Source organism: Colletotrichum aenigma (genome assembly GCF_013390185.1).
Source record: "Colletotrichum aenigma strain Cg56 chromosome Unknown KSG_Cg56_contig07, whole genome shotgun sequence".
In the NCBI taxonomy this organism is placed as follows: Eukaryota; Fungi; Ascomycota; class Sordariomycetes; order Glomerellales; family Glomerellaceae; genus Colletotrichum; species Colletotrichum aenigma.
The window spans coordinates 3,330,705-3,354,577 of NW_023500913.1; the positions used below are offsets into that span (position 1 = coordinate 3,330,705).

The following is a 23,873-nucleotide window of genomic DNA, read 5'->3' on the forward strand; positions in this document are numbered from 1 at the left end:
CTCGCGTTATTTTTGGATGTTTCCTGCCCAATTAGGCTTTCCTGAAGTCGAGTTTGAGACACTCAGCGATAAATCATTGCTGGGGGATGGATGTGAGGATCTTCGAAGCATCAAGAGGCGCAAGCATACGACTCAATCAAATTGTCAGAGAAAACGTATGTTCACAAAGGTTCAAGATATGACACAAAAACGGCCATGGAAGCCCTTTATTTACCCAATATTAGTCAAGGAGAATGTAAATTGTGTTTCCAATCCCACGTATATCCACCCTCGTCAGTGATAGCCTCTGCGCATTTGCTGCCTTGTCAACAAATGTGATGAAGATCCGGCCTCAAAATCCTAATGTGCCCCCTTTGTCTCAAATGATGCCGCCTGTGCATGTTGTTCGCCATTTCAACAGCTGTTGATAGCGCCGTATCTGTTGTGCGTAGCATGCCAGTATGAAGACTTGATCATGCCACTGGAGCAGACAATGGTTGTGGCGAAGTACATATAGACCTCGTTTCCTCCGAATGGTGCGCCGCAGCCGTTTGGCTTCTGAACAGTGCATCCGGGCCAGCGCTTCAGGTTCTCCCACAGAAGGTGACACACGGCCGGAGGGTCATCGACGTCGCTCATCTTGATCTCCCAGAACCTCGTTGCCGCATTTTGAGACATTGAGCATCCGGCTTCGGCTGAGGCGCTACCGATCAGACTCGAGATGGCAACGGCACCGGCGGTGAGAATGGTGGAGAACTTCATTGTACTGAGTTGAAGGGCGAAGGTGGTATGGGAACGCCCAGTTTGAACGAGTGAATTGCCGCGGACGAGGAATACTCAGGGATCGTGGTTGCGACTAAAAGACTTAAGAAGGATGGATTTAATGACCGCTAAATATGCGGATTGTGTGATGAAGGTGATGATACGTTCAGTCAAGAAATGGCGATGAAACAGAATGCATTTATACGTTGAAAGCGCCAAATGGGAATTTCACGTTTCTCTCAGTTCGACTGTTTGTTAACGGAGTTTGCTGGAGCTTTCCACTTTTCAAAGGGAGAAGGAGGCGGGAATCAGAGGAGAGGGCCTTGAGGGAGACGCCTTCGCCATGCTGCGAGATTACCCGTGTAACAGCTGTCGTCCTCGGATTATAAAGTCCAAGACTCGCACAGAACGAACGTTTTCGGTTCGGAGGTTTGTGGACACTCTCAGCCTGCCGTTTCCTGGCCGTATTGCAGTTGGTGATACCCTGCATTCGTCCAAGACATGTCTGATTCCTCCCTTTCTTGCGTGTGGTACAAACCATATAGGTATTGGGCGTTTTCAACTCCAGGCCTGTAACACAATGGGCCGATTCCCCTCATGCAACTTGGCTTTCAACAAACTGCGCACGGGATTACGCTCCGTTCAACAAGCAAACAAGGCCGAGATGTCCCACAGATGTCCGTCGTTGCTTTGCGGAGTACATCGAACAATTTGCCCTGGTTCTGCGATCTCCATATAGAAATCCACATGACAGCTCTCCCCTGGCTAGGTTCTTCTTTCAGTTGGTTCAATTACGTTTGTCATAGGCCCCGGATTGTCTTGCGGACTCCGCGATTTATCATGCCCGATAGTTTTCCCGGCGTGGTTCGCCACGTGCTATGAATTTTAAAAGATTATTATAACTGTAGCTGACGGTGATCTTTTTTCCGGATTGAATGTGATTGCAGATTTTAGCAGCAAATATAGTGGAATCGTTTTCAGAAAATTGACATCCACAAAAGGATCGAGCTGAAGCCTCCGACCATGGGTTGGGGACTCCAGTAAATATCTTCCGCCTCAAATCGAAGCGATTGTTTTCGCGAAGCAAATTCAGCAGAAATATCTCGGAAGCCCGATCATAGCTGCTGCAATTAAAAAGATTGCATCTTAGTCATAATATGGATGCTCTACGTTGGACACCATTGGGGTATAAATTAGACTCGTAGTCGATCTGAAATCTTACTCGTAAATCGATTGCATGCGAACACTTCTCCCGCAGCGACCGAATGAATTGTCGGAGGCGGCTCCGAGCCCGGGTCAGAAGCTGACTGACAGCCCCCTCTCATGAAGCTTAGCAAATGTCAACCAGGGGGCTGGTGAGTCCCACCGACTCCCACGTCCGGCGGACTTCGAACGGAAACTCTATTTGATTGAGATTCGACTTGTTGCCACCCAACTCCTGTCTTTATGAACTGCATACGCATGGCGGAACACGTATGCACGCAAATGTGCTGTTATCCCTCATCAAGGAGCTTCTGCGCCGGCGCCGGCGTCTGTGCCCGCAATTTGTCAATCTCGCTACATGACTTTCACCATCTCGCCAATCTCAGACCAGTACAGAAGCATAAGGTGCTGAGATGGAAATAGGCGCTTTGAAACTCAAAACTTTTGTTCTTCCAATTCTCTCCAGGGTTGTCATCTCACACGCACGGAGATAGCCGTTAATCGTACCCTCGTGACCGGCCAGGGTAGCCTGTGGAAACCTTGCTACTCACAGCCCTCTCGAAAGGATCGCTTTCCGCATCCCTTGGGCTCGACTTCGCCGGGATGAAAGCTTACTAGCCTTCTTTCAGGCTATGAATGTCTGATATCGCTTTCGGGTTGATGCAGGTAATTTTCCCAGTTTCGCAGGGCACATCGACTGCTACTTTTTGAGTCGCTCTTTCTCTGTCAGGCGCCCACATGCCGGCCACAGAGTTTGTAGATAGTCCAGTTTCAGTCAATTCACGCCGCCAAGAAGAAGAAACTAGTAGTCCTATCTGAAAGTTAATGAACGATGTACGACGTATTTCGTGAGATTGTAAAAGTCTGGCGGCTAAATCGCAAAATTCATGAGATGAACGTCGGTTCGATGATAACTGGATAACCCCTGCTTGCCATGTGGTTGCCGCAAACAATGGGAGTCGTTCTGCCCGATTCTTTACATAAGGCGATGGTGGCTGACTCGTGAGGGCGCTGTTTTGTTCCTTTTCAAGAAGGAGAAAACTTCCCCCACGCGGAGACAAGAAGTAACAGCACTCCACCAAGTTCAGTGACAATGACGTGACGATCCTTGCCGCATTCTACCATTGTTCTGGAATCTGAGCAATTTGTAAGGATATCACGAGTTCCAGTAAACATGTCAATAACTTTCAGCAGGCAAAACCCTCCATCATGGAAACCTTATTGTCCGAAAGTCCGTTCGCCCTCCGCAAAATACGACGACTAACTGAACAAAGGGCAGCATTTCTTCTGAGGCTCGTTTCAAATGTCGGCGAAATCCTACTAAACAGAGCCGTAAATCGGCTGTTCTCTCCACCAAGGCCACTTGTTCTCGCGAACTAGCTTTCTACAACGGTCCGCTCCACTAATCAAACTTTATTTCATCGCGTGGCCCCTCGGACTATGGATTTTTTTCTCCCTCGAGACCCCCTTTTCCCATCACATTGGATCGCTTGGGACCATCCGCTGCCTTCGTCCACCGATTTTGGAAAGTCTTTTGAAGCGATGTAGCATCGAAACAACCACAGTGACCAACGGCAGAGTGTCAAACGTCTGCATCTTCATGTTTCCTCTGGCCCCCACACACCGCCGCGCGTACCGGCAGCTGGGGTAGGCTGGTCCGCAGGCACAATGCCGAAGGTGAAATCGGACCCCCTAGAGGGCTAATTGCACAGATTCGGCTAGTCGCCCGACGCCGAACGATCCGAATCCCTGGCGGAACCGGCTCCCAAGCACGAATTTTGTGAATTCTTGGCAGGGTCTGTGTCTTGGCATCTCTCAATGCCCTCATCTCTGGGCCGTTTTTGAGTTCGGCGCATCTGGGACATGGGGAGGCTTAGGAACCACTAGCACTGCCGACCTGCCACTTTTGAGCTTGAATGATGATGATTGGCATGGATTTCCCGGCATCCCGCACGCCATCCCGCAGTACAAACTAGCTGCGCCCGTTGGGCTCTCCCTGTCAGACATGCCCAATCCTACCCCGCGGACATCGAGCGGACATCACTTATTAGATGTTTGCCGCTCGCGGCTATTAGTAAAACATTTCCTTCGTCCAAGGCTTGCATCGTGAAGCAGAATGCACACCTAAACACTCTTTTTACAATACGGACTTGCGTGGAGGGAGGATTTCTCATGGACCGAGTCGGCGGGCACGACCTCACGATAATCTAATACCGATACCACTCAACGCATCAGCTGTTCCACCATGTACAGCCGCAACCCAACCCTCGCACCATTACCGACTGTGCTCCAGCACGGACTCAGGGCCGTCACCGCTCTCGCCTTTCTCTCGCTTGTATCGTCGTTTGCTCTGTTCGTCTATCTCAGCGGGAGGTTGGTAGCCTGGTACTTCAGGTCGAATCCGAAGAATGCGCAGAGAGAGGCGGAGAACGGGACAAGGGGTGCTCTTCCCTGCGAGGTTGGCGCACAGTACTTCGGAACGGCGGACCAGGGAAGGAAAGCACCGAACCAGGCCCTCGTTCTCGTCATCAACGTTCTCTTTGCGGACGTGCTGCAAGCCTGCGCCTTCTTCCTGAACATCGTTTGGGTCATAGAGGACCGGATCACGGACGAGTCGCCGGCATGCTGGGCCCAAGGGTGGTTCATCTCGACGGGTGATCTGTCATCCCTCACGTTCCTGACGGCGATCGCTGTTCATACCTACATCACTCTCATTTTGGGGCGCAAAGTCCCGACAAAATTTTTCTATGCTGTTATTTGCTTTTTATGGTTTGCCGTTTTGTTCCTGTCGGTTTTGGGCGTTATCATCACGAACAATGGAAAGGGGGTGGGTGGCTTCTACGTTCATGATACTGCTTGGGTAAGATACTTGCTCGTATCCACGATAGCATAACCGCTGGCTAACGTTACACAAACAGTGTTGGATTAGTTCTGCATACGAGCCCATGCGTTTCTACCTTCATTATCTATGGATGGTCATCCTGCAAGTTGTTGGAACAGTTTCCTGGGTTCTTGTTTTCGTGCACTTTTACCGAAGGGCAAAGGCACTCAAGCTGTCGAAGAAGTCTGGCGAGGAAAGCAGCTCCAACAACAGCGTCCTCAGTCCTACGGGCGTTGCCCCTCGAACGTCTGAGGGCGTAAGGTCGGAGGTCCACAAGCGAATCCTCTTCTTACTATACCCCCTGATTTTTCTCATTTGTACGGCACCGTTGGCAATTGGCCGCATGATGGGAACTCGCGGTGTAAAACTCTCCCCGGAGTATCTTTGTTTCGCTGGAGCCATGATCACCTCCAATGGTTGGCTCGACGTCATTCTCTTCTCGACGACCCGACGAGCTATACTCTTCCATACATCACCCGACGACCAAAACCTTGGTATCGAAACCTTCAACCTGACACCCCTCGGTCAGCAGTTTGGACACAGGGTGTGGATCACTTCAGGATCTAAGAAGAAACAGAACGAAAGAAAAAATGGCGTATTCCGCAAGCCGTCGCGGTGTCCAAGACGGGGGTCTGCGGGGAGTCATGACCGGAGTGAGAGTATGACGTCGCTTCATAACCGTGATCTAGCGGGACTCAAGGGCATTCAGATGGAGACTGTCACTCGCGTCTTTGTGGAGGTCGATTCTCCATCTGAGGAGAACGGCTACCCTTCTCGTAGCCTGGCTTCGATGCCATCTGCAGAGAGTGTTGGTCCAAGGGTGCCTCAGAGCATGGACATCGTTAGATGAATTACTACAGAGAGAAGAGAAAATCTAACAACAAGTTACACAATTTCGAGTTCTGTGGCGTTCAAGCCTCTTCCATGGTCTGCCGGCTGATTATGCAGTGAAAGACAGGCGCTAATAGTGATGACCGGCGTGACTCATTTGCCGGAATCATGGTCTTGGCAGTTCTGCGGATTGTTCCATGTTTCTGGACTACATGAAGACTCAATCAACCTTGCAAAGTATTTCCGTCAATCGGAGACAGTTTTCCAACTCACCAACTCCCTTATTATCACAAGTCTAGAAGAAAAGTTATGAGTTCAACCTCCAATGCTGGTCATAGCGGCCCTCGCACTCACGCACCTTACCGCCAAATCAGGGCGCACTATGATGACGAGACTATCACAGTCTACCAGGCCTATAGCTCATCCATTGCAACGGCCGCTATCGAGGCTCAACGACTAGATGCCTCGCCAAGCTTCAAGCTCACCAGAATGACCTGGATCAAGCCCAGCTGGACTTGGATGCTCTATCGTGCTGGATACTCCTACAAAGATCCTGGCCAGGAGCGCATTCTGGCTTTGAAGATGCCACGCGAGTATTTCATCGGACTCCTTCGCAAAGGAACGTTATCACACGCTGTAGCTGCGCAGGACGGCGAGAAGGTTCGGATCCAATGGGATCCAGAACGCACGGTGCGACTGGATAAGTTGCCATATCGAAGCATTCAAGTCGGAATCCCTGTGGGAATTTGCAAGTCTTGGGTCGAGGATGGAATCGTGGGGATCGAAGATGTCACTGGTCGTGCGAGGGAGTTGAAGAGAGTCTTGGACAATGACCCGGCAATTTCGGATAGAGATCTGGCCGAATTGGGGTTGATGCCATCAGAAGAGGAGTTTGTTGTACCTGGCGATGTGCAAGGAATAATGGAGACGACCCCGGCCCAGGGTTCATAGAGGTTGTGATAACGGAAGGGTTCTTCCGCAATGGCCAAAGAAGAATTGAGCAAGACTTCTTCAATCTCATTGCTGTGCAACTGATGCGATTGGCAGCGGGGCATATTACGACGATACTGGTTGGCCATCATGATACTGCCAGGTATCAAATGGCGCTACCGTTTGATCGAGAGTTTTTGCTGTTGGTTGATGGCTACAACACTATCACAATGCCAAATTTCCCAAGTTGATCCCGAAAATTGCCTGTTGGCGTTCTCACTAATCCGGGGAGAGAAAATCTTTCCCTCAAGCAGCTTTGTATCAGGTAGTAACAGTCAGGCTACGCAACTGGAGATAGTGATCCCGAAGCCCCACATCGGAATCTTTTCCTATGCCCTTTATGTCAGACGGATGGGGCCTGAGGGGTCATGCTGCAGCTGGGTTGGATGACGTTGATCGCCGTAAGCAATGCTTTGTTGGGTTCGGCGAAGAGTCAACAGGGTTTGCCGCAGTGATTTCCACCTCTTTCTTCCATTGTAAATATTGTTTTGCACCAGGAATATGAAGAGCCGCGGTGCGTATCTTCAAATTCCAAGCGCAGGTGCCAGCAGCGGTTGGGATCGCTGAGAACAATACATGATGGCACGAAAAGAAAGCCAGAAAGTAAGGACTGGGTGTTTGACGTGCAAGTAAGTATCGGCAGTTTTGTCATTTCATACGCTAAGAGCCGTACGCAGATTTCGAAAGATAAAATGCGACGAAAGAAAGCCAGACTGTCTGAGGTGCGCTGCCAGTGGACGCCCATGTGGCGGGTATGCTGTGCCGAGGAACGAGCTCCGGCGGCACCAGCTCCAGCCTATCCAAATATTTCCAGATAGCAGAATGCGAGCCGAGAACCGCGCAATTCAGTTCTTCTCTGAGATGGTCGGACCGAACTTATCAAGGCCAACAGAACCATACTTTTGGACGCATCTTTCTTCCTTCTAACTTTTCTTCCGCAGTTTGCCGCCTAGAGGCGCACCTAATTAACTACTATATAACTCTCACAGGGAAATATTTAAGAGCTAAAATAGTTTATAGAGAAACCTCTATAGTTACTTATAGGGGTATATAACAAAAGCGTAAATCACTTTAATTATAAAGAGTAAATATCTCCCTCTTTACGCTACTATAACCTATTACTCTTTTAATATTAAAATACTATTACTATACTACGTTAATATTATCTATTACTATTTTAAAAGTAGTAATAGTGTTACGGTCAGCTATCCGACAGTAGGGTCTGCTAACAGAAGCTGGGGATTGATACGTTCTAACAGTACAATGGGTCGTGGTCGTAGGTCGTAGTTCGTAGGCTGTAGTAGATCGGGTCTTCAGAGGCTAAGGTGATCAGTCTTAGACTCAATAAGTGATTCGTAGTGAAGGTAAGCTGAGAGTATCTGTGAGGATGAATACTAAGTTGATTGCTGAAGAGCTATAGAATTCTGACTATAAGCCAGGCTCAGGGTCATACTATATATAAGTCTAGGGTAGTTTCTTTGAACTGAGGACCGATATCTTCTGAGCAGTCCCTAGGTGTGGACCGCTTTCCTTATGTTGGTCCTAGGTCAGGACCGCTTATCTCTCGTCGGTCCTTCTTATCGTCACGTGACCTATACTATAGTTTTTCCGTTCCAAGTGAGTCCCTGTTGTTCCTGTGATCCTGTAGTACAAATGTCTTATCCTAGCCGCCCGATGCCTAAGTGGGTCGGTCAACTGTTATCCATACATAACGGGTTGTAACAAATAGCCTCTACATAATTACTTAAAAGAACTACAATAAAATATATGAATTCTTATATATATAACTTAATCTTTTAATATGAAGCTTAATAGTATATTAAATATACTACTACTTTCTACTAATATCTTTTAATAGAATAACATATTATTAAACCAAGATATAAAGATATTTTAAGCATATTAAAATAAACGTTAAGATAAATAAGTGTTACGGTCAGCTATCCAACAGTAGGGTCTGCTAACAGAAGCTGGGGATTGATACGTTCTAACAGTACACTGGGTCGTGGTCGTAGGTCGTAGTTCGTAGGCTGTAGTAGATCGGGTCTTCAGAGGCTAAGGTGATCAGTCTTAGACTCAATAAGTGATTCGCAGTGAAGGTAAGCTGAGAGTATCCGTGAGGATGAATACTAAGTTGATTGCTGAAGAGCTATGGAAGTCTGACCATAAGCTAGGCTCAGGGTCATACTATATACAAGTTCTGAACAGTACCCTTTACTCTATCACTGATCCCTCACCAGGTACCAGTAAGCGCTCATTAACTGTTGGTGAGCGCTCAGTAACTCCGACTGAGCGCTCAGTGATCCACACTGCCTGCTCAGTCTTATCTTATCATCACATGACTTATATCATAGTTCTTCTGTCTCCGAGTGAGTCCCTGTTGTTCCTATGATTCTGCAGTACAAATATCCTATCCTAGCCGCCTGACGCCTGAGTAGTGTTACGACCCGTAAACAAGGATAACAGCTGAACGACCCACTCGGGCGTCGAGCGGCTAGGACAGGACATTTGTACTGCAGAATCACGGGAACAACAGGGACTCACTCGGAGACGGAAGAACTATGATACAAGTCACGTGATGATAAGATAAGACTGAGCAGGCAGTGTGGGTCACTGAGCGCTCAGTCGGAGTTACTGAGCGCTCACCAACAGTCAATGAGCGCTCACTGGTACCTGATGAGGGATCAGTGATAGAGTAAAGGGTACTGTTCAGAACTTGTATATAGTATGACCCTGAGCCTGGCTCATGGTCAGACTTCCATAGCTCTTCAGCAATCAACTTAGTATTCATCCTCACGGATACTCTCAGCTTACCTTCACTGCGAATCACTTATTGAGTCTAAGACTGATCACCTTAGCCTCTGAAGACCCGATCTACTACAGCCTACGAACTACGACCTACGACCACGACCCAGTGTACTGTTAGAACGTATCAATCCCCAGCTTCTGTTAGCAGACCCTACTGTCGGATAGCTGACCGTAACACTTTGATTGCTCCTGTTCAGTAAGTTGACCATTGATTCCTACTAACAGTAACGAACGACAATGTCTTCCCGCGCCTCTGTCAAGTCGCCTACTCCGGGATCCTCGTCCACTTCAGGAGGACGAGCCACCCAAAACCTAGCCCAGGAACTAGGAGACCAGAAGATGAAGGACGACTCAGACAGCGAGGACGACACCGAAGAACTCAAGCGCCAGCTCAACAAGACCAATAGCGACTTCAAGGCAATGCGCGAAATGTTCAACCAGAACGCCGCGGCCCTTAGCGAACTCCAGGAACAAGCCCGCAAAAACCAGGATCTGGAGAAAGAAGTCGCCACCCTCCGAGCTGCCGCCAACGTCATATCCGCCCCAGTCGAAGGACGAGAACGCCTTAAGCTCAACACGCCTTCCACCTTCGACGGGACCCCAGGACAACTCAAAGGACACCTGGTACAAGTTCGAACCTACCAGGCCTTCCACATAAACACCTTCCAGAACGACACCGAACGCGTTGTACACGCAGCCACCTTCCTTCGGGGACGAGCCCTTGCCTGGTTCGAACCCCTTCAACAGGAATGGCTTGACAACCCTGTCGAAAAATACAGCCAAGAAGTCAAGGACATCTTCTTCAGCTTCACGGGCTATGTTAAGGCCCTAGAATCTCTCTTCCTTGACCCCGATGAACGAAGACAGGCCGAGCGAGACCTGTCCCACCTACGACAAACCAAGTCAGCTACGCTCTACGCCGCAGAGTTTAGGCGATTAGCTGCAAGACTCCACATGACCGACGAAAGCAAAGTTTTTGCCTTCTATCAAGGACTCAAGGACGAGGTCAAAGACGAAATGGCCAAACTGGAGACACCCCCTAGCTTCCTCGCTTACGTCGAACATGCTATTAAGGTTGATAATCGCCTCTATGAACGACGAAAGGAACGAGGAGAGAAACGACAAAACCCAAATTCAGGACGCAAGTACCAATGGCAGCCCCAACAGAAGTTCAACAACCAGCGGAATGACAACAGACCCCGCAACAACTGGAATAACACCCGCCAGAGCACTGCCTATGGACAACACAGCGGACCTATGGACCTCAGCATGATGACCAAACCCAACAACAAAAAACCTTGGAACCCCAAGTGCTACAACTGCAACAAGCAAGGCCACATCGCCAAAGACTGCGGACAGCCTAAGAAGCTTCCCTGGAGACCAGTGGCAGAACGACCTCGACAAGTCAACACAATTGCAAAAGCCCCACATGCATCCCAATCGTGGACCGGATGCTACGACGACAACTGCCGAATTCACCTCGAAGACAAAGAAATGTCAGGACACTACCCAAGGGACAGCAACCCTGGACGGTCTGGTTACGATATGACCATCCCGGACACTCGCCCTAGGACCCTGGCAATGATGCATTCCAGCAACAGCAAAGTGGCTAGAAAACCAGTCGAACAACTCAACGAGATGCTACGAATTCAGCGACTAGAACCAATCACCCCCCGCATGACTAGCCAACAACTCCACTATGAAGAACAACAAATCCAGAAGGAAATAAAGCTGATCCAGCAAGAAGACGACAGACAAGTAAGACTATACCAACAACAAGAATCAGAAGAAGAACCAGAACACCAACACGATCCTCTGATGGAACAACAACTCCTCAGTATGACCAACAACTGGACTTTCGGAGAAGGAAGCTCTTCCTATGACTCGGATGAACCTCGCGACGTTGCCCGACAACGCGCTCAGACAGAAATCACCTATGGGTTCACCCCCAGTGTGGACGACTCCAGCTCTGAAGAGGAACCCGACGACCAGGAAGGAAGAATCAATCAACTTCTGAGATACCAAGAAATCGACATGCTTCAAGACAAGCAACAACGCCACTTCTATGGCACCTCAGCAGCCCAACGAGACCGAGGCTACGCCCCTCAGCTACACACGGAAGATCATCCCGCGCTAAGAAGCAACCACCGGCTTCACCGAACCCTCTTCTGGCCCCAGTGCTTCCACGACAAATGCAAGGAACACATAGGAGAAAAACACGATTACCAGTTCTATCCCAGAAGACATGACGACGAGCCTATCCATGAGATCTACTCGACCTCCGTTATGATTGGATGGACTATGGTACTGTTCGAAGACAACCTCGCGGTCTTCAGACCCAGTCCTCAGTTCCCCATGAGATGTCAACATGACGACAGCATGAAATGGGACGAATGCCAACAAGACGAATGCCAAGTTCACTACCAAGAAAAGGCACGAACCTGGAGAATCGCAAAGAACGGACCTAGACCCCCACAAGTCAGGATCCGCGAAAACAGCCTCGCAAAAGCACGGCGAGAAGGAAAGCAAATCACCTACCCAGGACAACCGGATCAGTCAAAAAACTAGACTCGCCTACCGACGACGGATCACGACAGGCAACAGACATAAGATCCATTCATCAAATGTCACAAGGACATAAGGGTAATATCGAACTCGAAGTTACCATCAATCAGCAGATAACACTCGCGCTGATCGACAGCGGAGCCGAAGCAAACTTCATTGCCCCCCGAGCCATCAATAGGCTAGAAATACGATGGGGAGGAAAAGAACGACCATATCAGTTACACACGGCAGAAGGAGAAGAATTCAAGTACGAAGGAGGTACCATCTATAATGAGACTGCGCCCCTCGAGATGAGCTACCTGAATCGAAAAGAAAGAATCCAATTCGACATTGCCGATCTAGGAACATACGACATAGTGCTAGGACTACCCTGGCTACGAACAAGCAACCCACGGATAGATTGGAGCAAAGGCCAACTCCATTGGGACCACGATGATTCAGTCCCTGAGCAGCCCTGTCAGAATCAGGCCTCAAACGAATCAATACGACAAGGAACAGCAAAACGATACCTCTGTTACCTCAAGGCAAAAGAAGCCGTACCACCACCACCAACAACGATGGATCTTGAACAAAAGAACGATCCACTTCTGTCTATCCCAGAAGAATATAGAGTTTACGAGAAACTCTTTGCAGCCGAATTAGAAACCGGACTGCCTGAACACACCAGTTTCGACCACGAAATACCCCTCAAAAAAGGGAAGGAACCACGCTTCAACAAAATCTACGGACTCAACCAGACAGAAATGGAAGCCCTAGACAAATACCTTGAAGAAAATCTGAAGAAGGGATACATCAGACCCTCAACGTCACCAGCAGGAAGCCCAATCCTATTCGTACCCAAAAAGAACGGAAAACTACGATTATGCGTCGACTACCGCATGCTAAACGAAATGACGATCAAGAACCGCTACCCACTACCACTCATCGACGAAATGAGACGACTCCTCCATGGAGCCAACTGGTTCACGGCCCTCGACCTCAAAGGAGCCTATAATCTGATCAGAATGAAGCAAGGAGAAGAATGGAAGACCGCTTTCAGAACACGAAAAGGACATTTCGAGTACCTCGTCATGCCCTTCGGCCTCACCAACGCCCCTGCAACATTCCAAAATATGATCAACCAAGTCTTACGCAAATACGTCGACATCTGCGTAGTAGTCTATCTCGACGACATCCTCATCTTCTCATCAACACTTGAGAAACATAAGGAAGACGTACACCACGTCTTACAAACCCTCCAAGAAGCCAAGCTATTAGTTGAACCTGAGAAAAGCGAATTCCACACACAAAGGGTGGAATACCTCGGATTCACTATCACCCCTGGAAAAGTCTGTATGTCAGAAAACAAAGTCAAAGCCATCAAGGAATGGCCGGTACCCAACAACCTTAAGGAAGTCCAAGGATTTCTAGGTTTCGTCAACTTCTACCGCAAATTCATCAAAGACTATGGCAAGATCAACGCAGCTCTCACAAGCCTCAGCCGCAAAGACACGCCCTTTATATGGGAAGAACCGCAACGAACAGCATTCCAGAAGATCAAGGATCTCATCGCCAGCGAGCCCGTCCTGAGCATTCCAGATCCAACAAAACAGTTCGAAGTAGAACCCGACGCATCCGACTACGCAATAGGAGCACAATTATCTCAACGAGATTCAGAAGGACGACTACACCCGTGTGCCTTCTTCTCTCGCAAGCTCCACGGACCTGAACTCAACTATCAAGTTCACGATAAGGAACTCATGGCAATCATCGAAGCTTTCAAGGAATGGAGACCCGAGCTCTCAGGAACCACACACGAAGTACTTGTGTATTCAGACCACAAAAACCTTTCACACTTCACGACTTCAAAAGTGTTGAATAAACGACAGATTAGATGGTCAGAATTCCTATCAGAATTCAACTTCCGAATCATCCATCGCAAAGGATCAGACAATGGCAGAGCCGACGCTCTTAGCCGACGACCGGACTACAACGTCCCAGTACCTGAAGAAACCCAGGTGATTCTCAAAGGAAACAACGACGGAGACCTAGTGCCAGCAACCAAACTCTTGATGATGGCCGGACGATCTAGTACTAGCCCGCCTAACGAACTAGACGACGAAGCAATTAAGGAGTTCCATGCCCGCCCTGCACACGGTCACCAAGGAATCACGAAAACCTGGAAACGACTACGACAACAATATGGAGAAAAAGTCACCAGAGAACGAGTGGCAAAAGCAATCAAGGATTGTGAGGTTTGCCTCAAAAGCAAACCCGCTCGACATCAACCTTATGGTATGCTACAACCCTTGCCTGTGCCGCAAACCGCCTGGCAATCCATATCCCTCGACTTCATCGTCAAATTACCGAAGTCTCGAGAACCCCTTACGGGAACACACTTTGACAGCGTTCTTGTCATTGTGGACCGACTCACGAAGTACGCCTACTTCATCCCGTACAAAGAAGCAAGTAACGCCGAAGAATGTGCCTACACATTTCTTAAATATATCATCGCCAACCACGGAACGCCCAGAGAAATTATATCAGACAGAGATAAGATCTTCACTTCCAAATTCTGGAAGTCAATCACATCACAACTCGGCATCAAACAATCAATGTCCACTGCATTCCACCCGCAGACCGACGGACAAACAGAACGAATCAACCAAATCCTCGAAACATATCTCCGCGCCTACGTCAACTACAACCAAGACAATTGGGTTGTATTGCTACCAATAGCCCAGTTCGCCTACAACAGCGCAGTAGGGGAAAGTACCAAGGAATCCCCCTTCTACCTCAACTATGGATTCGAACCAACCGCCTATGGAGAACCCCGAACAGGCCCAGCTGCAGTAAAAGCTGTCGCCTCAATACGCCAAATCAAGGATATCCAGGAAAACGCACGCAAAGAACTCGAATTCGTACGACAAAGAATGACAAAATTCAGCAACAAACGAAGGATTGAGGGACCAACCTTAAAAGAGGGAGATAGCGCCTATCTCATACGGCGAAACATCAAGACAAAGCGACCAAACGACAAACTCGACTATAAAAAACTCGGACCTTTCAAAATTTCACGAGTAATTTCACCAGTCAACTACGAACTAGGACTCCCAGAAACCATGAAGTGTCACCCAGTATTCCATGTCTCACTCCTCGAACCAGCACCACGTGGATCACAGACAAACGATATTATCATCGTCGAAGATAACGAACCAGAGTATGAAGTGGAACGAATTGTCGACCATCTCAAAGAACCAGAAGGGTATCGATACCTCGTCAAATGGAAAGGATACGGACACGAAGACAACACATGGGAACCAGCCAAAAACATCACCAACGCAGCAGAAGAACTCACGATCTACTGGCAGCAACACCAAGAACGAGAAGCCACACCAACACCTGTTGCACTGGTCCAAAAGAGCGCTGGATATAAACGAATTAGACACCCACATCGCTTCACCAGACCACACACTGAAACCGATCGACCGCGACAAGGGAAACCGTTTATCCGCCTAGGGACACCAGGAATCAACTAAGGCGCCTCCGATAAAAAGTTTGGAGTGCCCGGATTCCAATCGCCAAGAACGGTATCCAGGTCTATCGCACCAAAAGCGCCCACCGACCGCGCCTCAAGGACCAAGGAAGACTCAACAAGGGAAGGACTCGCTGCCCCCTCCTCTTCAGCCACCACCAAAGTCTCCTTGCGGCCCTTTTTGAACACCATCCGCTTAGCCTTGCGGACACGATCCAGTTTCGCAAGCGCCTCATTCACTTCAGCCTGCGCCTTCTGCAGCACCTCCATTCTCTTTCGAAACAGTTCCTCGGTTTCTTCCTCCTCATCGTCCAAACGCCGAGACTCAACCATCAAACGTTCCACTACACATGAATTAGCATGAACAAAGACACAACGGGCCTCAGGAACTACACGAACATTGACAGATCGCATCGTCGGAAGCATTGCACGAGCGACGAGTGCCACCCACGGCGACACACTCCCCGCAAACCAAGGAACCAGGCAGCATTTTACAGCGCAACCCCTTGGACCGACAGCGACGACAAGGCATGACTTCGAACCCGTTCTCCGCAATGTTAAAGGAACGACGATAACGACGAAGAGTAGAAATCGCAGGATTTTCAGGAACGCGACCTGACATGGTGTCAGCATCATGGGTAAATCAGGAAGCACGATTGACGGATCCCCAACCTGGGACCAACGACCTACTTATGTTGGGTCTTGAGGACAAGACCTTTGGAGAGGGGACCTGATGTTACGACCCGTAAACAAGGATAACAGCTGAACGACCCACTCGGGCGTCGAGCGGCTAGGACAGGACATTTGTACTGCAGAATCACGGGAACAACAGGGACTCACTCGGAGACGGAAGAACTATGATACAAGTCACGTGATGATAAGATAAGACTGAGCAGGCAGTGTGGGTCACTGAGCGCTCAGTCGGAGTTACTGAGCGCTCACCAACAGTCAATGAGCGCTCACTGGTACCTGATGAGGGATCAGTGATAGAGTAAAGGGTACTGTTCAGAACTTGTATATAGTATGACCCTGAGCCTGGCTCATGGTCAGACTTCCATAGCTCTTCAGCAATCAACTTAGTATTCATCCTCACGGATACTCTCAGCTTACCTTCACTGCGAATCACTTATTGAGTCTAAGACTGATCACCTTAGCCTCTGAAGACCCGATCTACTACAGCCTACGAACTACGACCTACGACCACGACCCAGTGTACTGTTAGAACGTATCAATCCCCAGCTTCTGTTAGCAGACCCTACTGTCGGATAGCTGACCGTAACAAGTAGGTCGTTCAGCTGTTATCCTTATTTACAGGTCGTAACATCAGGTCCCCTCTCCAAAGGTCTTGTCCTCAAAACCCAATATAAGTAGGTCGTTAGTCCCAAGTTGGGGATCCATCAATCGTGCTTCCTGATTTACCTATGATGCTGACACTATGTCAGGTCGCATTCCTGAAAATCCTGCGATTTCTACTCTTCGTCGTTATCGTCGTTCCCTTAACATTACGGAGAACAGGTTCGAAGTCATGCCTTATCGTCGCTATCAGTCCAAGGGTTTGCGCTGTAAAATGCTGCCTAGTTCCTTAGTTTGCGGGGAGTATGTCGCCGTGGGTGGCACTCGTCGCTCATATAATGCTTCCGACGATGCGATCTGTTAATGTTCGTATAGTTCCTAAGGCCTGTTGTGTCTTTGTTCATGCTAATTCATATGTAGTAGAACGTTTGATGGTTGAGTCTCAGCGTTTGGACGATAAGGAGGAAGAAACTGAGGAACTGTTTCGAAAGAGAATGGAGGTGCTGCAAAAGGCGCAGGCTGAAGTGAATAAGGCGCTTGCGAAACTGGATCGTGTCTGCAAGGCTAAGCGGATAGTGTTTAAGAAGGGCCGCAAGGAGACTTCAGTGGTGGCTGAAGAGGAGGGGGCAGCAAGTCCTTCCCTTGTTGAGTCTTCCTTGGTCCTTGAGGCGCGGTCGGTAGGCGCTTTTGGTGCGATAGACCTGGATACTATTCTTAGCGATTAGAATCCAGGCACTCCAAACTTTTTATCAGAGGCGCCTTAGTTGATTTCTGGTGTCCGTAGGCGGATAAACGGTTTTCCTTGTCGCAGTCGATTAGTTTTAGTGTGTGGTCTGGTGAAGCAATATAGGTGTCTAATTCGTTTATATCTAGCGCTCTTTTAGACCAGTGCAACAGATGTTGGTGTGGCTTCTCGTTCTTAGTGTTGCTGCCAGTAGATCGTGAGTTCTTCTGCTGCGTTAGTAATATTTTTAGCTGGTTCCTATATGTTGTCTTTATATCTATATCCTTTCTATTTGACGAGGTATTAATACCCTTCTGGTTCTTTGAGATAGTTGATAATTCGTTCCACTTCATACTCTGGTTCGTTATCTTCGACGATAATAATATCGTTTGTCTGTGATCCACGTGGTGCTGGTTTGAGGAGTGAGACATAGAATACTGGGTGACACTTTATGGTTTCTAGGAGTCCTAGTTCGTAGTTGACTGGTGAAATTACTCGTGAAATTTTGAAAGGTCTGAGTTTTTTATAGTTAAGTTTATCGTTTGGTCGCTTTGTCTTGATGTTTCGCCATATAAGATAGGCGCTATCTCCCTCTTTTAAGGTTAGTCCCTCAATCCTTCGTTTGTTGCTGAATTTTGTCATTCTTTGTCGTATGAATTCAAGTTCTTTGCGTGCGTTTTCCTGGATATCCTTGATTTGGCGTATTGAGGCGACAGCTTTTACTACAGCTAGGCCTGTTCGGGGTTCTCCATAGGCGGTTGGTTCGAATCCATAGTTGAGGTAGAAGGGGGATTCCTTGGTACTTTCTCCTACTGCGCTGTTATAGGCAAACTGGGCTATTAGTAGCAATACAACCTAATTGTCTTAGTTGTAGTTGACGTAGGCGCAGAGATATGTTTTGAGGATTTAGTTGATTCGTTCTGTTTGTCCGTCGGTCTGCAGGTGGAATGCAGTGGACATTAATTATTTGATGCCAAGTTGTGATGTGATTAACTTCCAGAATTTAGAAGTGAAGATCTTATCTCTGTCTGATATAATTTCTCTGGGCGTTCCGTGGTTGGCGATGATATATTTAAGAAATATATAGGCATATTCTTCAGCGTTACTTGCTTCTTTATATGGGATGAAGTAGGCGTACTTCGTGAGTCGGTCCATAATAACAAGAACGCTGTCAAAGTGTGTTCCCATAAGGGGTTCTTAAGACTTCGGTAATTTGACGATAAAGTCGAGGGATATGGATTGCTAGGCGGTTTGCGGCACAGGCAAGGGTTGTAGCATACCATAAGGTTGATGTTGAGCAGGTTTGCTTTTGAGGCAAACCTCACAATCCTTGATTGCTTTTGCCACTCGTTCTCTGGTGACTTTTTCTCCATATTGTTGCCGTAGTCGTTTCCAGGTTTTCGTGATTCCTTGGTGACCGTATGCAGGGCGAGCATAGAACTCCTTAATTGCTTTGTCGTCTAGTTCGTTAGGCGGGCTAGTACTAGGTCGTCTGGCTATCATTAAGAGTTTGGTTGCTAGCACTAGATCTCCGTTGTTATTTCCTTTGAGAATCACCTGGGTTTCTTCAGGTACTAGGACGTTATAGTCTGGTTGTCGGCTAAGAGCGTCAGCTCTGCTATTATCTGATCCTTTGCGATAGATAATTTGGAAGTTAAATTCTGATAGGAATTCTGACCATCTAATCTGTCGTTTATTCAACACTTTTAAAGTCGTGAAGTGTGAAAGGTTTTTATAGTCTGAATATATAAGTACTTCGTGTGTGGTTCCTGAGAGCTTAGGTCTCTATTCCTTAAAGGCTTCGATGATTGCCATAAGTTCCTTATCGTGAACCTGATAGTTGAGTTCAGGTCTGTGGAGCTTGCGAGAAAAGAAGGCGCACAGATGTAGTCGTCCTTCTGAATCCTATTAGGATAATTATGCTCCTATCGCGTAGTCGGATGCGTCAGGTTCTACTTCGAACTGTTTTGTTGGATCTGGAATGCTCAAGACGGGTTTGCTGGCGATGAGGTCCTTGATCTTCTGGAATGCTGTTCGTTATGGTTCTTCCCATATAAAGGGCGTGTCTTTGCGGCTGAGGCTTGTGAGAGCTGCGTTGATCTTGCCATAGTCTTTGATGAATTTGCGGTAGAAGTTGACGAAACCTAGGAATCCTTGGACTTCCTTGAGGTTATTAGGTACCAGCCATTCCTTGATGGCTTTGACTTTGTTTTCTGACATACAGACTTTCCCAGGGGTGATAGTGAATCTGAGGTATTCCACTCTCTGTGTGTGGAATTCGCTTTTCTCAGGTTTAACTAATAGTTTGGCTTCTTAGAGGGCTTATAAGACGTGGTGTACGTCCTCCTTATGTTTCTCAAGTGTTGATGAGAAGATGAGGATGTTGTTGAGGTAGACTACTACGCAGATGTCGACGTATTTGCGTAAGACTTAGTTGATCATATTTTGGAATGTTGCGGGGGCGTTAGTGAGGCCGAAGGGCATGACGAGGTACTCGAAATGTCCTTTTCGGGTTCTGAAAGCGGTTTTCCATTCCTCTCCTTGCTTCATTCTGATCAGGTTATAGGCTCCTTTGAGGTCGAGGGCTGTGAACCAGTTGGCTCCGTGAAGGAGTCGTCTCATCTCGTCGATAAGTGGTAGTAGGTAGCAGTTCTTAATCGTCATTTCGTTTAGCATGCAGTAGTTGACGCATAATCGTAGTTTTCCGTTCTTTTTGGGTACGAATAGGATTAGGCTTCCTGCTGGTGACGTTAAAGGTCTGATGTATCCCTTCTTCAGATTTTCTTCAAGGTATTTATCTAGGGCTTCTATCTCTGTCTGGTTGAGTCTGTAGATTTTGTTGAAGCGTGGTTCCTTCCCTTTTTTGAGGGGTATTTCGTGGTCGAAACTAGTGTGTTTGGGCAGTCCGGTTTCTAATTCGGCTGCAAAGAGTTTCTCGTAAACTCTATATTCTTCTGGGATAGACAGAAGTGGATCGTTCTTCTGTTCAAGATCCATCGTCGTCGGTGGTGGTGATACAGCTCCTTTTGCCTTGAGGTAACAGAGGTATCGTTTTGCTGTTCCTTGTCGTATTGATTCGTTTGAGGCCTGATTCTGACAGGGCTGCTCAGGGACTGAATCATCGTGGTCCTAATGGAGTTGGCCTTTGCTCCAATCTATCCGTGGGTTGCTTATTTGTAGCCAGGGTAGTCCTAGCACTATGTCGTATGTTCCTAGATCGGCAATGTCGAATTGGATTCTTTCTTTTCGATTCAGGTAGCTCATCTCGAGGGGCGCAGTCTCATTATAGATAGTACCTCCTTCGTACTTGAATTCTTCTCCTTCTGCCGTGTGTAACTGATATGGTCGTTCTTTTCCTCCCTATCGTATTTCTAGCCTATTGATGGCTTGGGGGGCAATGAAGTTTGCTTCGGCTCCGCTGTCGATCAGCGCGAGTGTTATCTGCTGATTGATAGTAACTTCAAGTTCGATATTACCCTTATATCCTTGTGACATTTGATGAATAGATCTTATATCTGTTGCCTGTTGTGATCCGTCGTCGGTAGGCGAGTCTAGTTTTTTGACTGCTCTGGTTGTCCTAGGTAGGTGATTTGCTTTCCTTCTCATTATGCTTTTGCAAGGCAGTTTTTGTGGATCCTGACCTATGGGGGTCTAGGTCTGTTTTTTGCGATTCTCTAAGTTTGTGCCTTTTCTTAGTAGTGAACTTAGCATTCGTCTTGTTGGCATTCGTCCTATTTTATGCTGTCGTTATGTTGACATCTTATTAGGAACTGAGGACTAGGTCTGAAGACTGCGAGGTTGTCTTCAAACAGTACTATAGTCCATCCAATCATAACGGAGGTTGAGTAGATCTCATGGATAGGTTCGTCGTCATATCTTCTGGGGTAGAACTGGTAATTATGCTTTTCTCCTATGTGTTCCTTGCATTTGTCGTGGAAGCACTGGGGCCAGAAGAGGGTTCAGTGAAGCTGGTGGTTGCTTCTCAGCGTGGGATGATCTTTCGTGTGTAGCTGAGGGGTGTAGCTTTGGTCTCGTTAGGCTGCTGAGGTGCTATAGAAGTGGCGTTGTTGTTTGTCTTGAAGCATGTCGATTTCTTGGTATCTCAGAAGTTGCTTGGTTCTTTCTTCCTGGTCGTCGGGTTCCTCTTCAGAGCTGGAGTCATCCATACTGGGGGTGAACCTATAGGTGATTTCTGTCTGGGCGCGTTATCGGGCAACGTCGCGAGGTTTATCTGAGTCATAGGAAGAGCTTTCTCCTCCGAAAGTCCAGTTGTTGGTCATACTGAGGAGTTGTTGTTCTATCAGAGGATCGTGTTGGTGTTCTGGTTCTTCTTCTGATTCTTATTGTTGGTATAGTCTTACTTATCTGTCGTCTTCTTGCTGGATTAGCTCTATTTCCTTCTGGATTTGTTGTTCTTCGTGGTGGAGTTGTTAGCTAGTTATACGGGGGGTGATTAGTTCTAGTCGCTGAATTCGTAGCATCTCATTGAGTTGTTCAACTGGTTTTCTAGCCACTTTGCTGTTGCTGGAATGCATTATTGCCAGGGTCCTAGGGCGAGTGTCTGGGGTGGTCATATTATAACCAGACCGTCTAGGGTTGCTATCCCTTAGGTAGTGTCCTGATATTTCTTTGTCTTTAAGGTGAATTCAGCAGTTATCGTTATAGCATCTGGTCTACGATTAGGATGTATATAGGGCTTTTGCAATTATGTTGACTTATCGAGGTCGTTCTGCCACTGGTCTCCAGGGAAGCTTCTTAGGCTGTCTGCAGTCTTTAGCGATATAGCCTTACTTATTGCAGTTGTAGCACTTAGGGTTCCAAGGTTTCTTGTTGTTAGGTTTGGTCATCATGCTGAGATCTATAGGTCTGCTGTGTTGTCTATAGGCGGTGCTCTGGCGGGTGTTATTCCAGTTGTTGCAGGGTCTGTTGTCGTTCTGCTGGCTGTTGAACTTCTGTTGAGGCTGCCATTAGTACTTACGTCCTGAATTCAGGTTTTGTTGTTTCTCTCCTCGTTCCTTTTGTCGTTTATAGAGGCGGTTGTCAACCTTAATAGCATGTTCGACGTAGGCGAGGAAGCTAGGAGGTGTCTCCAGTTTGGCCATTTCGTCTTTGACCTCATCCTTAAGTCCTTGATAAAAGGCAAAAACTTTGCTTTCATCGGTCATGTGGAGTCTTGCAGCTAATCGCCTAAACTCCGCGGCGTAGAGTGTAGCTGACTTGGTTTGTCGTAGGTGGGATAGGTCTCGCTCAGCCTGTCTTTGTTCATCAGGGTCAAGGAAGAGGGATTCTAGGGCCTTGACATAGCCTGTGAAGCTGAAGAAGATATCCTTGACTTCTTGGCTGTATTTTTCGACAGGGTTGTCAAGCTATTCTTGTTGAAGGGGTTCGAAATAGGCAAAGGCTCGCCCCTGAAGGAAGGTGGCTGCGTGTATAACGCGTTTGGTGTCGTTCTGGAAGGTGTTTATGTGGAAGGCCTGGTAGGTTCAAACTTATACCAGGTGTCCTTTGAGTTGTCCTAGGGTCCTATCGAAAGTGGAAGGCGTGTTAAGCTTGAGGCGTTCTCATCCTTCGACTGGGGCAGATATGACGTTGGCGGCAGCTTGGAGGGTTTGGACTTCCTTCTCGAGTTCCTGAGTCTTACGGGCTTGTTCCTGGAGTTCCTTTAGGGCTGCGGCGTTCTGGTTGAACATGCCTCGCATTTTTTTTGAAGTCGTGGTTAATTTTGTCGAGCTGTGGCTGAGATTCGTCGGCGTCGTCTTCGCTGCTCGAGTCGTCCTTCATTTTCTGGTCCTCCATTTCCTGAGCCAGACTCTGGGGAGCCTTTCCTCTAGAGGTGGATGAGGATCCAGGGGTAGGAGACTTGATAGAGGCGTGGGAAGACATCCTGTACTGTTTAGTAGGTATTAATAGTCAACTTACTGAACAGGAGCAATCAAAGTGTTACGGTCAGCTATCCAACAGTAGGGTCTGCTAACAGAAGCTGGGGATTAATACGTTCTAACAGTACACTAGGTCGTGGTCGTAGGTTGTAGTTCGTAGGCTGTAGTAGATCAGGTCTTCAGAGGCTAAGGTGATCAGTCTTAGACTCAATAAGTGATTCGCAGTGAAGGTAAGCTGAGAGTATCCGTGAGGATGAATACTAAGTTGATTGCTGAAGAGCTATAGAAGTCTGACCATAAGCTAGGCTCAGGGTCATACTATATATAAGTTCTGAACAGTACCCTTTACTCTATCACTGATCCCTCACTAGGTACCAGTGAGCGCTTATTAACTGTTGGTGAGCGCTCAGTAACTCCGACTGAGCGCTCAGTGATCCACACTGC

The 23,873-nt window shown here is 47.8% G+C and overlaps 7 protein-coding genes across 7 annotated transcripts; 4 read left to right on the forward strand and 3 right to left on the reverse strand.

Annotated features, from left to right (window-relative positions):
• Window positions 1–393: 393 nt before the first annotated feature.
• CGCA056_v011162 (uncharacterized protein) lies at window positions 394–741 on the reverse strand (the record flags this gene model as incomplete). The annotated part of the gene is made up of 1 exon (XM_037326409.1): window positions 394–741. One exon carries the CDS (start codon window positions 739–741, stop codon window positions 394–396), a length of 348 nt encoding a protein of 115 aa, XP_037175875.1.
• A 3,448-nt stretch (window positions 742–4,189) lies between these two features.
• Window positions 4,190–5,675, forward strand: CGCA056_v011163 (uncharacterized protein; the record flags this gene model as incomplete). The annotated part of the gene is made up of 2 exons (XM_037326410.1): window positions 4,190–4,804; window positions 4,863–5,675. 2 exons carry the CDS (start codon window positions 4,190–4,192, stop codon window positions 5,673–5,675), a joined length of 1,428 nt encoding a protein of 475 aa, XP_037175876.1.
• Window positions 5,676–5,965: 290 nt separating this feature from the next.
• On the forward strand, window positions 5,966–6,607 carry CGCA056_v011164 (uncharacterized protein; the record flags this gene model as incomplete). Its single annotated transcript, XM_037326411.1, has 1 exon — window positions 5,966–6,607. One exon carries the CDS (start codon window positions 5,966–5,968, stop codon window positions 6,605–6,607), a length of 642 nt encoding a protein of 213 aa, XP_037176005.1.
• A 618-nt stretch (window positions 6,608–7,225) lies between these two features.
• On the forward strand, window positions 7,226–7,573 carry CGCA056_v011165 (Arginine metabolism regulation protein II; the record flags this gene model as incomplete). The annotated part of the gene is made up of 2 exons (XM_037326412.1): window positions 7,226–7,275; window positions 7,324–7,573. The coding sequence occupies 2 exons, from the start codon at window positions 7,226–7,228 to the stop codon at window positions 7,571–7,573; spliced, it is 300 nt and encodes a 99-aa protein (XP_037175879.1).
• A 2,118-nt stretch (window positions 7,574–9,691) lies between these two features.
• Window positions 9,692–12,022, forward strand: CGCA056_v011166 (Retrotransposon-derived protein PEG10; the record flags this gene model as incomplete). Its single annotated transcript, XM_037326413.1, has 1 exon — window positions 9,692–12,022. One exon carries the CDS (start codon window positions 9,692–9,694, stop codon window positions 12,020–12,022), a length of 2,331 nt encoding a protein of 776 aa, XP_037175877.1.
• A 3,511-nt stretch (window positions 12,023–15,533) lies between these two features.
• CGCA056_v011167 (uncharacterized protein) lies at window positions 15,534–16,337 on the reverse strand (the record flags this gene model as incomplete). The annotated part of the gene is made up of 5 exons (XM_037326414.1): window positions 15,534–15,647; window positions 15,675–15,892; window positions 15,933–16,136; window positions 16,206–16,263; window positions 16,305–16,337. The coding sequence occupies 5 exons, from the start codon at window positions 16,335–16,337 to the stop codon at window positions 15,534–15,536; spliced, it is 627 nt and encodes a 208-aa protein (XP_037175878.1).
• Window positions 16,338–22,337: 6,000 nt separating this feature from the next.
• CGCA056_v011168 (uncharacterized protein) lies at window positions 22,338–23,433 on the reverse strand (the record flags this gene model as incomplete). Its single annotated transcript, XM_037326415.1, has 3 exons — window positions 22,338–22,502; window positions 22,596–22,890; window positions 23,192–23,433. The coding sequence occupies 3 exons, from the start codon at window positions 23,431–23,433 to the stop codon at window positions 22,338–22,340; spliced, it is 702 nt and encodes a 233-aa protein (XP_037176014.1).
• Window positions 23,434–23,873: the final 440 nt, after the last annotated feature.